The sequence below is a fragment of the Nesoenas mayeri genome (assembly GCF_963082525.1).
Source record: "Nesoenas mayeri genome assembly, chromosome: 6".
NCBI lineage: Eukaryota > Metazoa > Chordata > Aves > Columbiformes > Columbidae > Nesoenas > Nesoenas mayeri.
Window position 1 is genome coordinate 2,868,673 of NC_137545.1, and position 16,308 is coordinate 2,884,980.

At 45.4% G+C, this 16,308-nt stretch overlaps 1 protein-coding gene across 1 annotated transcript; it reads left to right on the plus strand.

The window, feature by feature from the left end:
• Nucleotides 1–6,531: 6,531 nt before the first annotated feature.
• LOC308041615 (olfactory receptor 10AG1-like) lies at nt 6,532–7,470 on the plus strand (the record flags this gene model as incomplete). Its single annotated transcript, XM_080346406.1, has 1 exon — nt 6,532–7,470. One exon carries the CDS (start codon nt 6,532–6,534, stop codon nt 7,468–7,470), a length of 939 nt encoding a protein of 312 aa, XP_080202532.1.
• Nucleotides 7,471–16,308: the final 8,838 nt, after the last annotated feature.

Below are 16,308 nucleotides of genomic sequence, written 5' to 3' on the forward strand. Positions count from 1 at the left end.
GGGGAGAGGCAGGGAAGAGTGGGCTAACAATACATCTGCCACAATTTTCTTGTCACCCTGCAATCAAAATCTTGACACCATTAACACTAGGCAGGATGAATCCCATTCCTTGCAGAGATTGTGCATAAACTGAAGAAACTCACCTCCAGCTGCCCAGCATGGTGAGCACCTTCCTTGCCTGAATGATCAAGCACAGCTGTGCCCTGCCTGCAGAGCTGAGGAACTGTTCTCCACTTCTAAAGAAAATATGAGCACATTTTTGGTCAGCTGAACTGCATTGAACACTTTCCCTCCCCAGGCAATATTTTCCCTTGATGCCAACATGGACATTTGCAGCACATGTGCTACACTCAGGAGAAGAAATACTGCTTGTTCCTGTTATACCCATGACACTGGTCTGCCCAGGACACTGTGTGGTAACTCTTACCACTTTTTCACATGTTTCCACAGATCCTGCTCAGACTTACCACTTCTAAAGGCTTCTGTTCTGCTGACTGTCTGGACTTAAACATTTTCCAGTGTCTGTCCAGCTTTTTTCAGCTGTCCAGGTGCTTCTCTGAGTTTCAGGGAGTTAAAGTTTGCCCTGTCTGTCAGTAGTCTGTCAGAAGGGCTCTTTAGACAACTCCTTAATCGTGTTTGTACCTTCCCTTTCCTAGTTATCTCACTGAAGGTTATCCTCTGAAGTTATCCACTCTGGAAAGGAGACTTCAATGGAAGCAATTTTGACTTCATATCGAGCTGAGGAATGTGTCTTATTTTTTACTTTACTATTAGTTTTCTTATTTTTTTTTCTTTCTTTCTTCTTAGCAAGTAAGAAACATCCTTCTGTGAGTCTGCATGGCTGTTGTTTTTTTTGTTTTTTTTTTTCAAATGAAACAGGTGGGAAATGGTGCACATGAGTTTAATCATGTAGCTGCAGACTTCAGTGGGAAAAGCTTAGATTTAAGAAAGCATGATGCAAGTCCCAGGTGGCAGATGATAGAACTGAAAGAAGAAGGAAAAGGGGAGGTGTCTCATAAGGAGACACTCCAGATGCAGGTGAACTGGAGAAGGCTGATACCATTTGTTCTGTTAGAGGAAAAGTAAAAAAAAGCTGGAGGAATTTCCCTTTGAAAACCTGGTTTACTGTTTTTTATTACTGAAGCCATGTTCTGTGTTTGGCTACACTCCTGAAATCTCCCTCTCTCTAATCAGCCACATAAGTCTTGAAGACTGAAGCCTTAAGGAAAATTGTGCACAGACACTTGGCTTCTTAGTGCCTTTTACATGTCCATGAGCCTTCTAGTGCTGAGTTCTTGAACTACAGATGCTGAAAGAACGAACAAGCCTGTGAGGAAGTGAAAGGCAGAAGCAAACCTCAATTTTCTGAGGGCATTGGGAGCCCCACTGAGGGTCATCACTGACAAAGCTGTGAAGGCAATGACCAGCTGAGGTGCCCATTCCCAGGGACTGGTTAAACAAAAACTTGGAAACACTGGTTTCAGGTGGTAAATGAAACATACAGGTGCCTCTGATGCCATGCAAGTTCTTGATGTTTGTTTAGCATCAGAATGTCCAAGCCCTGACCCCCAGGGCCTGGTAAAAGAGATTCTTTCCCCCACCTGCTGCCCCGTGACCTTCCTGGGGTCAGTGTGAATGGAGAGGGGTGGTAGCAGATGCTGTTGCTTTAACCACAAATCTGTGGTTTTCTGGGGATTTGACAATGCCTGTGAATTCCCCACAATCAGTCTGGCTTCTTTCATAGCCCTGCTAATGCTCCTTGGTCACCTAAGATGCCCCAGTCCCAAACTTCCCTGCATCCTCAGAGGGTGACCAGGTTTCTCTGTTCACCATTCATGGATCCTAAAAGAAAAAACAGTTGAGGAATAACATCGTGGGAAGGAGAGGACCTTTCTGAGGGACTGCTGGGCTCTTTGAGGTCTAACTACTTATCCAAGCCTATCAGAGGAGTTTGGCACCCACATTTGTATTGCAGATGGTTGGTCTGCAATGGGCAGGAAATGAGACAGAACTGCTATCAGAAATGCCCAGAAACGAAAGATTCAGCGTGCAGGACCTGGCTGGGGTAGAGTTAATTTTCTTCATAGCAGCTGTATGGTACCATCCTTCGGATTTGTGACCAAAATAATGTGGGTGACACAGGGATGTTTTAGCTACTGCTGAACAGTGCCTGCACAGTGTCAGGACCTTTTCTGCCTCTCACGTTGCCCTGCCAGCAAGTAGGCTGGGAGTGGGCAAGAGGCCGGGAGAGGTCACAGCTGGGACAGCTGACACCAACTGACCAAAGGATCTTACAGAGCATATGACATCATGCTCAACAATCAAAGGTGGGGAAAAGAAGGATGAAGGGGGACATTCATGGTAACTTGGAAGACAAATACTTCCTCACTTAACCCCAAACTAAAGTTTTAAACCTTACCCTAACCATTACCCAATCGTCGCCCTACACCAACTGTAATCATAAAACTCAGCTCTAACCCAAACGCTAACCCTAAATGAGCACTAACACCAACCTGAAGTCTAACCATAAAGCAACTGTAATCGTAACTCTAACTCCAAATCAAACCTGAACCCAAATCCTAAGTAACCTAACATATCTTAAACCATCTTGCAAGGCCAGCAGCACCCGTGTAACAACATCGGTGGTATCATATCAGGTGATGATTAGTGTGGTAGCAGCATTAGAGAAAAAAAAAGGCGGGGGGAGGGGTACCTGGGATGGACAGATGAGCACCCTGGTATCATCTCATCAGTGCTGGTTCAAGGCCTGATGGCTTGATGTAAGAGTCAGTCCGAAGAACAGTATTTGCCTCAACATCACCATCAGGGACTTGGGGAGATGCCAAGAAACAAATGACCTGAGAGAAAGAGCTGCATGGTACAGGTAGTCTCCAACCTGGGACTACAAGTAACAATAGCTGCTGTCCAGAAGGTGGATTTCACCTGCTGCCTCAGCCAAACCTGCCCCACCTCCTCCCTGTTACTAAGGCCAATGAAGAGGAGCATGCACAGAGGCTCACAAAGGGTCTTGAGGTCACCCAGCAGACAAGTAAGAGACCCCTGAATGTGAGGCGATACAGGCGCACTCAGGATTTGGCAAGCGAAGCGGGGACTTTTGGGGCCTGCTCAGTTAAGTCTGGATTGCAAAACAAAGGCAGAGATTTGCCTCAATCCATGGGAGTGAGGAGGTGTGAGGTGAACATAAAAGATGGTTCCTAACCAAATCTTGGAGAGATCTCCCCACCAAAGGATCATGGATCACGACAAAGGACCGACAGTACACTGTTCAGGACCTGGGACCATAGGCACACCTTTGGACCCATGGTGGTAGTCATAATCCCCTTTTTTTTTGCTTTCCTTTTTCTCCACTTTCTCTATCATGTGCCGCTTTATGGGCAAAATAATAAAATTACACTGTTTGATTGATTGATGCCCCTTGGCATTTTGGTTGCCTTAATTTTGCTCTTTGAGATCAAGGTAAATGAACTATCACGAGTCCACCAAATGGACCGTGACATATGAGCAGCTGCCCTCTGCTGCCTCATGAACTGGAGGCTGTGGGCACCACTGTCACCCAAATCAGACTCATAGATCAGATGACCTGTTTTATATTTCTCATATACTATGTCCATTGTTTCTTTGATGATTGTATGAAGAACTTAGTTACCTTGACGTGTAAGTCTGTGGGTGGGATATTTTTTGTGCAATGACCTCTTGGAGCAGCTCTACTGGCCCCAGTCACTCTCTGTGTTTACATTCCTACAGCTCTGACAGGAGAAAATCATCCTGCAGTGCCTGGATTTGTCCAAAAAACAGCATTTCATGGCCTTTCTCATTATTGGGTATTTTGGTCTTGCTGGGAGATCATCTTCTTGTCTTAATCCTGACTTTGTTAGGTCACCCCAAAGGACAGACTGGAAGCTGTTGAGTTACATGGAGGGTTTCAGAGCAAGAAATCAGGGACAGCATTAACCTCACACAATGGCAGGAGTTACTTTCCTCTGGAGTGGTTATTTGTGCTATTGGCTATGAAGCCACCAAAGCTGTCTAGGTCAGACTCAGTCAACGATTCAGACAAGTACAGGCATTGAGGTCGATTTATTCTGTACAAATACAGAGACCTGCAGTGTAGTGACATGACATGGTCCTTTTTTCCTTCCAATGTACATGTCTCAAATCCAGTCTTCATCTTCAGGCCCTTCCTAGATGTGAACCAGCATGCAGGCACCACAAGCAATTGGAGTTCAGCCTCTCAGGGCCACCTCAGTCTTGGGGATAACGTGGGGCACAGTCACATGTTGTGTCCCAGAGACAGGGAGGTACCAAGAAGCCTTTTCTGTTGCTGCACAGTGAAGTTAAGCACAGATAGAATTGGTTTCTTTTCCACTGTCCTGCTTGCCTTTGTTTTGTTTTTCCTCCTACAAGTTTGACACTTTTCTTTTGAGCAACTAAACCTCATGTCCCAGTTTTTCTACTTTTTAAAGACCTATGGTTATATTGGCTGTTGCTCATCACACCAACGCCCATGATTCTGACAATCTTTCTAAAACTGTTTGTGGTGCTGTGGGTGTCCATGTGACATCACCAGCATCCCCGCCTTCTCTCCTGAGGCTGCTTACCAACTGTCTTATAACTAAGAGTGACAGAGAGGTGCCCAGAAAACCAAATCCAGGTGGTTTTCAGGGGAACAACGGAGAGAAAAAGAGGTCACCACTGCCTCCTGCAGCATCATGGACTGAGGTGTGTTCTCCTGCTTCTCGGCTCCTGGCAACGGTAAATCCCTTCTGGCAGGCTCTGAAATGTGGGTATAGTCTGGCAGCACAGACACTGCCAGAAACAGGTGCAGGCATCTGTCCAGCTTGGCTGGGCTCACTGGAATGTGTTCCCTTCAGCTTTGAGAAGTGCTGCCTATGGGTTAATCACAATATAAGAAGATCTCTGTCAGCTTCCCTTGAGCAAAGCTAGCCTGAACTGTGTTCTACCTCTGATCTTGTGAAGCACTGAGAATTAAAAAGAATAGGCTGTATGTTTGAAGACATTTTGAAACAAGCAGAAAATGTTGGTATGTAGATAATCTGAAGGTAAATGGTTGCTTTGAGTTAAAGCCTTAATTTAAAATAAATGTGGTATCTTACAGCTCTTTCAGAAAATAAAAGTATTTTATTTTTCTTTACATTTATATTAATAAATAGGTATATTGAAAAACTATCATTGTGACTTTTCCCTTATGCAAACCCGAATTTTATCTTGGAAATTTTAAATGGCATCTCTATGAGACAGAAAAAAAACTCATAGGAAAAAAGCAAGAATAGCTTGAAAAAATAACTGAACTATTAGGACCACGGGTTTTTTGTGAATTCAGGTTTTTCTCTTGAGAAAACCACCCTGTGTTTTTTACTTAGCTAACCTGAGTACTTTTATCATGTTTTCTGATCTGTTGTTCTCATCATTAATACATTGGAATTTAAGACTTCTCAAAGGGAGATGGTGACAGCTGGAAAGACACAGCCAGCAGCCTCAGTCCTCTGCCTGGAAGAGGACATTCCTTCCTCATGTCAAGCTGAGATTCCTAAAAAGATTTCAGCTGAGCCCCTTCTGCATAAGAAGCAACTTGCTATTGCAGTCCTGCTTGCTTGTAGCTCACACCCTTCATCTGTACCTGGCAAGACATTCTTGTGCTCTGGGACGGTGGGGAATGTGAAGGGAAGGCTCAGTTCCCCATTGCTCTGCATCTGTGAGGGCTTGTAGTAATCTGGGAAGCATTGCAGGGTTGGGACAATAGTGAATGGGCCCTCAGCTGGATTTGTAATCTGTCAGAAATCCAAGTGACAGAGCAGCAAGTTTAGGAATGCTGAATTATTCAGGGTTCATTCAGAAGTTATAAAAACCTGACCTGTTAAGGAAAATTGGGTGCCGTAGGGAGATTACCCACTTTTAATCACTTTCTTCTCTGTGTGACTGAAAACTGCATGAAGAAGTTCTATGGCTTACACAAAGAAGTCTTTTAGCACCCTGAAAACTTGTGATTCATGTATAAACTACTGCTTATCTGTCTTGTTAAAATGTTGCATGGATGCATCAGTGTCACTGGATTCATTGACAGGTAGAAGCCTGTTTTACTCCTGATGGGATTCACTCTTCACCATGTAAGACTGGTTCTTAAGCAAGACTGTTCTTAAGGGTGCTAGTATTTATCAATTTTCTTCCATTTTTCTCATCCATCACCAGTTAATATATTTAATAAAATCACCTCTAAAAAAGGAAGTCGAGTTTCTTTTAAGCATATGATGAAAAAGTGTCATTCTGGCTCAAAGATTCTGTTCTTTCCTCTCTTTACAAACCCATCTGCAGCAAATAAATGATGTTAGATTTCCAAACATTTATGAGTATCTTGGTCAATGTCACCTAATCCTGCAGTCACATGTATGCTGATGTTTGGAGTCTGTCTCTGGGCTTGAAGGGTATGTGGTGGTGGACAGGCCATCAGCATCTTCTAAGAGCCTGTTGTTTGGATTGCTCTTTGTAGGCAAAATGCTCCCAGGAAAAGGCTTGGAGAATCACACCGCTGGACCTGGATTCATTCTTTTGGGATTTTCTGACCACTCCAGCCTGCAGGGCCTGTGCTTCACAGTTTTCCTGGCCATCTACCTCATGGTCCTCACAGCGAACGGCCTGATAGCACTCATCACAGTAGTGGATTCCACCCTCCACAGCCCCATGTATTTCTTCCTGAGGAACTTGTCCATCCTAGAGATGTGCTACACATCAGTCACTCTGCCAAAAATGCTGGTGGGTTTCCTGATGGCAGATGGCAGGATCTCCTTCCTTGGCTGTGCTGCTCAGCTGTATTTTCTGGTTTTGTTGGGCAGCATCGAATGCTTTATCCTGGCTGCCATGGCCTATGACCGCTATGTAGCCATCTGTGACCCCTTGCACTATACCCTCATGATGAGCAGAGGTCTCTGCATCAGGCTGGTGGTGGGGTCATGGGTGGTTGTTGCACCGGTGCAAATAGGACAGACCTACCAGGTGTTCACTTTGCCCTTCTGTGCATCCCATGACCTTCATCACTTTTTCTGTGATGTCCCTCCTCTGCTGGAACTGGCCTGTGCAGACACTTTCTGGAACCAAGTGATGCTGTACACCATCATCGTGGTATTTGTGATGCTTCCCTTCTCCTTAATAATTCTTTCTTACATTAATATTATCAGGGCAATTCTAAAAATACCTTCAGTTCTGGGCAGATACAAAGCCTTTTCCACCTGTTCTTCACACCTTGGAGTGGTGACGCTCTTCTATGGCTCAGCCACAGTGGTCTACTTAAAGCGACGGTCAAGGAATTCTGTAGACATCGACAAATACCTTGCCCTGTTTTACACAATTGTGACCCCCATGTTTAACCCTCTCATCTATAGCCTGAGAAATAAGGAAGTGAGAATTGCCTTGAAGAGACTCCTATGGACAAAGTGATACTACAGAGTATGTAAAATAGTTCCAAATAGTACCAGAAGTCCCACTGAGGTACGTGGTTGCCTGAACAAAGCATCCCATATTTGCTCAAACAAAACCATGTGTCCACTCTGGCTTTCATCCTCCTCAAGAAGGGGAAAGGTCTCCTTAGACATTCCTGTTATCTCATGCCCCACCATGCTGTCTTTGTACTCTAGAGCATCTTCAGTGCCCCTAAATAGCTTAATGCCAACAGCTACTTCAAGCTCTGTCTGACCAAGGTAACATTAAACGGAAATAGTCAAAGCATGGCCAGTAGTCAATGGGCCCCAGAGGGTGACACAATTGATGAAGAGATGACCATCTTCAGGGCTGAGAAACCCCTTGCTAGACCCCATGGATTACCTGCAGTCTCCCCACATGGAATTAGCTTAAAAAAGACAAAAGACCTGCAGGTCATCTTCTGTTGCTATGAGTCTTGCACTGCGTTGTGTAATGGTAGACAAACTTGACATAAGGAATAAAAGACCAGAAATCACCTGATGAACAGTCCAGTACTGGAACAGGGGCCCGGAGAGCTCTGGAATTTCTGTTTGTCATAGTTTAACACCAGACAGCAACTAAACACCACAGCTGCTCACTCACTCCCCCCCGCAGTGGGATGAAGGAGAGAATTGGAAGGGTAAAAGTGAGAAAACTTGTGGGTTGAGATAAAGGTATTTTAATATGAAAAGCAAAAACCGTGCATGCAAACAAAGCAAACCAAGGAATTCATTCACTGCTTCCCATCAGCAGGCATGTGTTCAGCCCACCTCCAGGAAAGCAGGGCTATATCACATGTAACAGTTACTTGGGAAGACAAATGCCCTTAAATTATCCCTGCTTCATATCTTTTCTCCACATTATGTGGAGGACAGGTGGAAGATGGCAGCTGTTTCTTTTCTAGGCAAGGAAGGTAAAGGGTCAGATCCCAAATGAGTGCAAGGGCTAAAGCCATCAGCCACTCCCTTCTTTCTCTCTGACACCCTCCTACCCTCTCTCCCACACCTACACATGATGAGTCACTGATGGTCAGAACCACTTGCTTTTCAGAAGTGGCTTTGGGATTCCTGGATCTTCCTGTTGCTTACTATATACTTATTCTCTCCCTCCAGAACTCATGTTGAGCTTTCCTGGCTGTAACAGGGACTTTTTGACCATCTCCTAGGAAACAGTTGTTTATTTATGATTTTCTGTGCTGAAAGAGTGATAACAGAAATGCACCAAATTTTGCACTGCTGCAGCAGAATTTCCTGCAGGTGAAGGCACCAATGACATGACCCCTTCTAGTTCACTGTCTGCTTTTCTTTCCTGAGTTGCTGCCTAAATGAGGAGCCATGGTCCCTATGCTTTTAAGCAAAATAAAGAACCTTCAGCATTTTTTTTCCCTGAAATCATTCCTTCAAGGGCTGTTTGGTGGTGCAGGGACATTTCCCGTGTACGTGGATGAAGGGGAACAGATCCCAGCATGGCAGAACTTTCAGGGAGCATCAGAGCTTGGCTTTCTCCAGCTGTTCTCTTTGAACTTAACTAGTCTCTTTCTGATCCCTTGTGTTGGTGCACGTCCTGAGTGCTCTGGCAGCTTGGTCACCGTCCTGCTGTGTGGCAGTCCTGTGACCACAGGCAGGAACAGGCAATGGGCACTTGCGTGACAGAGCTGGACTCCATAACAGGCTTTCCATAAAGAAAGCTGATCTTCTCAGGGCAATACCTGAAGGTTTAGATCTTCTTCTGAAGTTTTTCTGGAAAACATGCCCAAGGAAGTGGCCCACAGATACAAACAGCAGTGTACAGCTGAACAGTGTGGGTGTGCAGTGCTGGGGCACACAGCAGTGTCCTCTCACAGCCAGGCCCCCTGACAGAGACCTGCAGGACCAACAGAGCAGGGTCTGGTGTGTGCCTGTGTGTGCTGGACACCACATAGAAGCTGCCCTAGAGCAATTATTAGAGACTGGCCCCTCACAACCACCATTTCCAGCCCCCTAGCCCAGCTCAGAGTTTGTTCTTCCCTCCATGGAGGGACATGAAATGAGTAGATCACAAGTCCACGTTAGCATTGTACAAGTGAGATATACACATGCACATCACGTATCTGAGGTGAGATGAACCGGAGTGAGCAGAAACGTCATCAGCTATTCCTTGAGGTTCCATGAAGGCCTGTGGGACAGACAGTGTCTCAAGTCACTTTATGTTGGGAGTAACATCTGTGGGCACCTGGCTGAATGCAGCACTGGGATGTGCTTCCTTGAACTGAGATCCCCATGTCCATTCTTCATGAAATGGGAAATCTCAGATCAGTGCAGAGCAGGATGATACACTGTAGGGCTGAAGTACCTCCAGTCAGTTGGGAGTGTCAACAGCAGGTCACAGAGGCACCATGAATCCTGCCTATGTATGAAAAAGGGAAATGTCTGTCTCTGAACATCCCTGGGTACATAGGGAGTCCACGAGGCCAGCCCAGATGTGGATGCCCAACAGAACCCTGACATTTCTGTGTGTGACTCCAGGAAAAAACCTCACTGGCCCAGTAAGATTCTTCTCAGCTGCCTTGGAGAGGTTCATTGCAAATGCTCCTGTTTGCTATGTCACCCTTGCCCTTGATTCTGGGTTGTACTCTCAAAAGCACCAGAGCAACGAAAGAGGTTCTAGGGTCCTTGGAAAAGGCAGACATCAAAACCATCTTCAGGAAGAGCAGGAATGAGAACTGGGAGAATTATAAGGCTGATCAGCCTGACTCTGTCTCTGGGAAGGGGATGGGCCATGTCCCTCTGCATCCATTTCCAGGCCGTTGAAGGACAGGAAAGGGATTGCTGAAACCAAAACAGGCTGGGGAGAGAAAGGAATGTCATGTACATAGAGGTCTGCAAGACCTCAGACGTGATGTCCTGTGGTGTCCTTATAGCCAGACTGGTTCTCTCTGGGCTGAATAAGAGGACATTGGGTAGGAAATTGGCTGAACCATCAAGATCAAGTGTCACCTGTAGTAAAATATACTCCATGCAACCAGTTACTAGTCGCATTCCTCAGTGACCAGAACCCAGGCCAAGACTGTTGAATGCGTTTATATTCCCACTGTATGATGTTAACGAGTGCACTTTCAGCACCTTTGTGGATGATGCAAAGCTAGGCGGAGCACTTTGACAACCTCATGTGATTCACCCTGCCTTGAACAGCAGAGTGAGAAAAGATGATTTGGGCTCTCTTCAAACTGGAGTTATTTTGTGATTCAATGACTCTTTCCCTTTGAGAGGTTTTTGAAGAAAGAATACAGAGAGGAAAAAGAAAAGAAAATTTAAAAAGAGTCAGGAGATATAAAAGATGTCAGCATAAATACAGAAGTTCCTTGGAAGAATGTTTCTCAACTCAAATCGTTAGTAGGGTTTGATCAATTTGATAAAACAGGCACACTTCTATCTGTTCAGGTCCTGGGCCATAAGAAGGCTGATGGATGGCTATGGTATTATGAGGTCAGTTGTGTCTCAGAAACTCATACTTCAGTAAAAAGCATGTGGTTGTGAAGGGGACTGTGAGGTCAGTTCTGTCTCTGGAGGTGACAGGCCAGCAGCAGGGACATGGCTGGGAAAGTACCTCTGACACAAAGTGCCCCATAGGCCCTACCCAGGAAGAAGGCTTAGAGATGGGTTGTCATCTCCATTCTGTGACAAAAGTGAACACCTGATAAGTCCTCAGGATGAGTTCCTGAATAAGAAGTACAAGGGGCTGTGAAGACTTAAGTCCCCCACTGTGATGACTTGGCCCTGTGAGAACCTTGATGCTGACGAACAGGAAGACTGTGAAGGGCAAGCCTCGCAGATTGATGTGGTCAGAAAATCCCAGAAAAAAAGAAATTCAAGTTCAGCACCGCGATTTTCCACACATCCTTTGAGGGTTATTGTCTCCACATAAATTAATCCAAACAACAGGCTGTTGGTGGGTGGTGATGGCTCATCCACCTTCACATACAGCTCAAGCACAGAATCATAGAATCACAAAATAGTTGATGTTGAAGAGACATTTAAAGATCATCTAGTCCAGCCCCCCTACCATGGCAAGGGAAATCTTTCACTAGATCAGGTTGCTCAAAGCCCCATTCAACCCGACACTGAACATTTGCAATGATGGGGCATCCACAGCTCCTCTGGGCAATATGTTCCAGTGTCTCACCACCCTCATCATACAAAAATTTCTTCCTTGCATCCAGTTTAAACCTACTGTCTTTCAGTTAAAAACCATGCCCTTTGTCCTGTTTCTGCAGGCCTTGGCAAAAAGTCTCTCTCCATCTTTCCAATAAACTCCCTTTACATATTGAAAGGTCATGAGAAGCCTTCTCTTCTCCAGGCTGAACAACCTCAACTCAGTCTTTCTTCGTAGCAGAGGTGTTCCAACCCTGGTGTCATTTTTGTGGCCTCCTCTGGACACACTGTAATGGGTTCGTGTCTTTCTTGTATTGGATAACCCAGAGCTGGATGCAGCACTGCAGGTGGGGTCTCAGCAGAGTGGAGCAGAGGGGAAGAATAACCTCTCTCAACCTGCTGGCCACGCTGCACTGGATGCAGCCCAAGATATTATTGTTTTCTGGGCTGCACCAATGAGGGACTTGGGGGTCACATAACCCTGGGTTAGAAAACCATAGCTATGAGAATTATAAACTCCCAATCAATTCGGAAATTGTACGGGATTGGCTACTCCAGCTAGATCCCTGGAAGTCGATGAGGCCTGATGAGATTCATCCAAGAGTGCTTAAAGATTTGGCTGACATCCCAGAGGGAACTCTCTCCATGATTCTTCTATGCTCTCGGGAATCTGGAGACGGCCCGGATGACTGGAAGCTGGCAAACGTTGTCCCAGTCTACAAGAAGGGCAACAGGAATGACCCTGGCAACTACAGGCCTGTCAGCCTCACTGATGTTCCTGGCAAAATTATGGAGAAGATCATTCTGGGAGTTGTTGAAAAGCATCTGAATGACAACGCAGTCATTGGTCCCAGCCAGCACAGGTTCATGAGGGGAAAGTCCTGCTTAACAAACTTAATTTCATGCTGGGACAAGGTTACCCACCTAGTTGACCAAGGGAAGCCTGTCAATGTGATCTTTTGGGATTTCAGTAAAGCATTTGATGCTGTCTTTCACAGTCTCCTCCTGGACAAGATGTCCGGCACACAGCTGAGTAAACACACAATGCAGTGGGTGAGCAACTGACTGATGGGCTGGGCTCAAAGGGTTCTAGTAAATGGGGTCATGTTGGGCCAGCGCCCAGTCACTAGTGGGGTTCCACAAGGATCCATCTTATGGTCAGCACTCTTCAATGTCTTTATAAACGACTTAGACTCGGGACTTGAGGGGTTGCTTAGTCAGTTTGCTGATGAAATGAAACTGGGGGAAGCTGTCAACACTCTGGAGGGCCATGGCTCCAGGGAAGTGGCAACCATGGTGACCATCAGGCAGCAGAGAGGCAGCCCCTGCTGAGTCAGCAAGATGCAGCCTCCCGTCCCATGGGCTGCTCCTCCATGTGGCAGCTGGAATTTTGACTCCATAACCCTTTCTTCCTGCTGGGGCTGTATCCGCAGCTCCAGAGAAGATTGGAAGAGATGGGAGCTCAGACAAATTATTTCCTGCTGGTTTCTTGATCTACAGAGTGTCAAGGTTTGATTGCAGGGCGACAATAAACCACTGTGGCAGATGCTTTGTAAACCCCCTCTCCCCCCCCAGACCCTCTCAGTCCCCCTTCCCCACTAAGTACAAGTGATAGGAGGGCAAAGAGAGACAAAGAGAGAGAGTTGGAAAAAGTTCAAAATGTTTTACTAATGCTACTAATAAAACAGAGAAAATAATACAAAATATACAAAACCAATCTTGAAATTCCCGGCAACTCAGTGCTGGCTGCCCCAGCAGCAACAGAGCAGACACCCAGAAGTCCTAAGTTGGACTCTGCAGCAAACCAGAACTGGACTCAGTCTGTCACTAGGCCTCAGTTTGCAGGGACGACTTGCAAGGTCCTTACCAGGTGCCAGCCATAGCTGAAGAGGGGAAAAAGGGCCAAGACCCTCATGATCTCCCACTTTTATATGAAGTATCACATGAATGGGATGGAATACTTAGTTGGTCAGTTTTAGTCACCTGTTCAGTTTGCTCCTCCTTGCCCCTCTCACTTACAGGACGTGCATCCTTATCAGCGACCTTGCATTCCATTGCTATGTCTACCAAAACATGTATCCAGCTTCAGAAAAGTGCAGTTACTAAGAAGGGCTTAACTGAAAGAAAAAATCACTTAAAGAGAAACTTCTCTTATTTTTAACAAAACCGGAACATTCTACCCCTTATCACATACCATTCATGGCATGCTTAGGCTTTATCAATACAATCTAATTAATTACTACTACCATATATATATATATATATGTATATACATATGTACATATATGTATAGATGTAATTCATCATTCTCTTAGTCCATGGACCATCCTTTTGAAAAGCTCATTCAGTTAATTTAGTTAATTACTTTAAGCTTCATTTATCACGACAGTCTCCCAGGGCAGTGAAAATGGTACATCTAGTGCATCTCATGCCCACAGTTTGTGGGTTAAAGACATCAATTTCAAAGAAGCTGTCAGGCACCACTTATTGAAGCAGGTCTGGTTTCATCACCACTGTCTTGATCTGAAAGACACTTACTGAACACTGTTAGTATGGCATATAGCATCATGTAGCAATTGACATCATACAGTTCAGTATTGAATATTTTCACCTAAAATCAAATCCCCTTGAGGTACACACCAAACTTCTCCATCCTTAAGCATCACCCACCAGGTGCTGCCATGTCCTTGGGCAGAAACAATCCCACGAATGGGCTTACCTTTGCCTGAGGCAGGAGTAACCCGGACTGCTTTTCCTAACATATTTTTCATGTGTACTACAGGGACTTTATCTCCTTCTATGGTACATAGAACTTCTGATTGGGTATGCCCAGCTCAATTGGTTGATCCTCTAGTGTTGACCAACCAAGTGGCTTTTGCTAAATGTGAATCCCAGTTTTTAAAGGTTCCACCACCCATTGCCTTTAGCGTAGTTTTTAACAGACCATTGTACTTTTCAATTTTCCCAGAGGCTGGTGCATGATATGGAATATGATATACCCACTCAATACCATGTTCTTTGGCCCAAATGTCTATAAGACTGGTTTTGAAATTAGTCCCATTGTCTGACTCAATTCTTTGTGGCGTGCCGTGTCACCAAAGGACTCGCTTGACAAGGCCCAAGATAGTATTCTGAGCTAGGGGTAGCATGAGGTACAGCATATGTTTGCAACCATTTGGTGGCTGCTTCCACCATTTTAAGCAGATAGGGCTTACGTTGATGGGTTTGTGGAAGTGTAATATAATCAATCTGCCAAGCCTCTCCATACTTAGATTTTAACCATCACCCCCCATACCATACAGGCTTTAAATGTTTGGCTTGTTTGATTTCAGTGCATGTTTCACATTCATGAATAACCTGTGAAATAGTGTCCATGGTTAAGTCCACCCCTCGATCATGAGCCCATTTATATGCTGCATCTCTACCTTGATGCCCTGAAGCATCATGGGCCCACCAAGCTAGGAAAAGTTCACTTTAATGTCGCCAGTCTGAATCCACCTCAGCTACTTTAATCTTAGCAGCCTGATCTGCTTACTGGTTGTTTTGATGTTCTTCAGTGGCTCAACTTTTAGGCATATGAACATCCACATGACCTCTTACAGGCAGGCTCTCTAGCCAAGCAGCAACGTCTTGCCACAGTGTGGCAGCCCAAATGGGTTTACCTCTGTGCTGCCAGTTGCTTCTCTTCCATTGCTGTAACCACCCCCACAAGGCATTTGCTACCATCCGTGAGTCAGTATAGAGATAAAGGACTGGCTGCTTCTCTTGTTCAGCAATGTCCAAAGCCAGCTGGATGACTTTCACTTCTGCAAACTGACTAGATTCACCTTGTCCTTCAGTGGCTTCTGTGACTTGTCGTGCGGGACTCCACACAGCAGCTTTCCACCTTCAATGTTTTCCTACAAGATGGCAGGATCCATCTGTGAACAGTGCGCACTGCTTATCAGTCTCCGAAAGAGTATTATACGGTGGTGCTTCTTCAACACGTGTTACGTCCTCCTCATCTGGAGACATCCCAAAGTCTTTGCTTTCTGGCCACTCTCTAATCACTTCTAAGATCCCTGAGCGATTGGGATTTCCAATTTGAGCTCGTTGCGTGATCAATGCAGTCCATTTACTCCACATAACATCGGTTGCATGATGCGTAGAGGGTTCCCTTTGAACATCCAGCTCAGCACCGGCAGTCGAGGTGCTAGGAGGAGCTGTGCTTCAGTACCGATCACTTCTGAAGCAGCTCGGACCCCTTCACATGCCGCTAGTATCTCTTTTTTAGTCATTGTAGTTGGCCTCAGATCCTTTGTATCCTCGACTCCAAAAACCTAAGGATCGACTTTGAGTTTCTCCTGATGTTTTCTGCCAGAGGCTCCAGGTAGGGCCATTATCTCTGGCTGTGGTGTAGAGCACATTTTTAACATCTAGTCCAGTCCAAACTGGCCCAAGGGCCACCGCATGAGTTATCTCATGCTTAATTTGTTCAAAGGCTTGTCGTTGTTCAGGGCCCCACCCAAAATGGTTGTTTTTCAAGTCACTCAATAGAGAGGGCTCACAATCTGGCTGTAGTCAGGAATACACATTCTCCAAAAACCTACAATGCCCAAGAAATTCTGTGTCTCCATTTTATTATCAGGTGGAGACAAAGCTGCAATTTTATTGATCACATCTATTGGGATCTGACAATGACCATCTT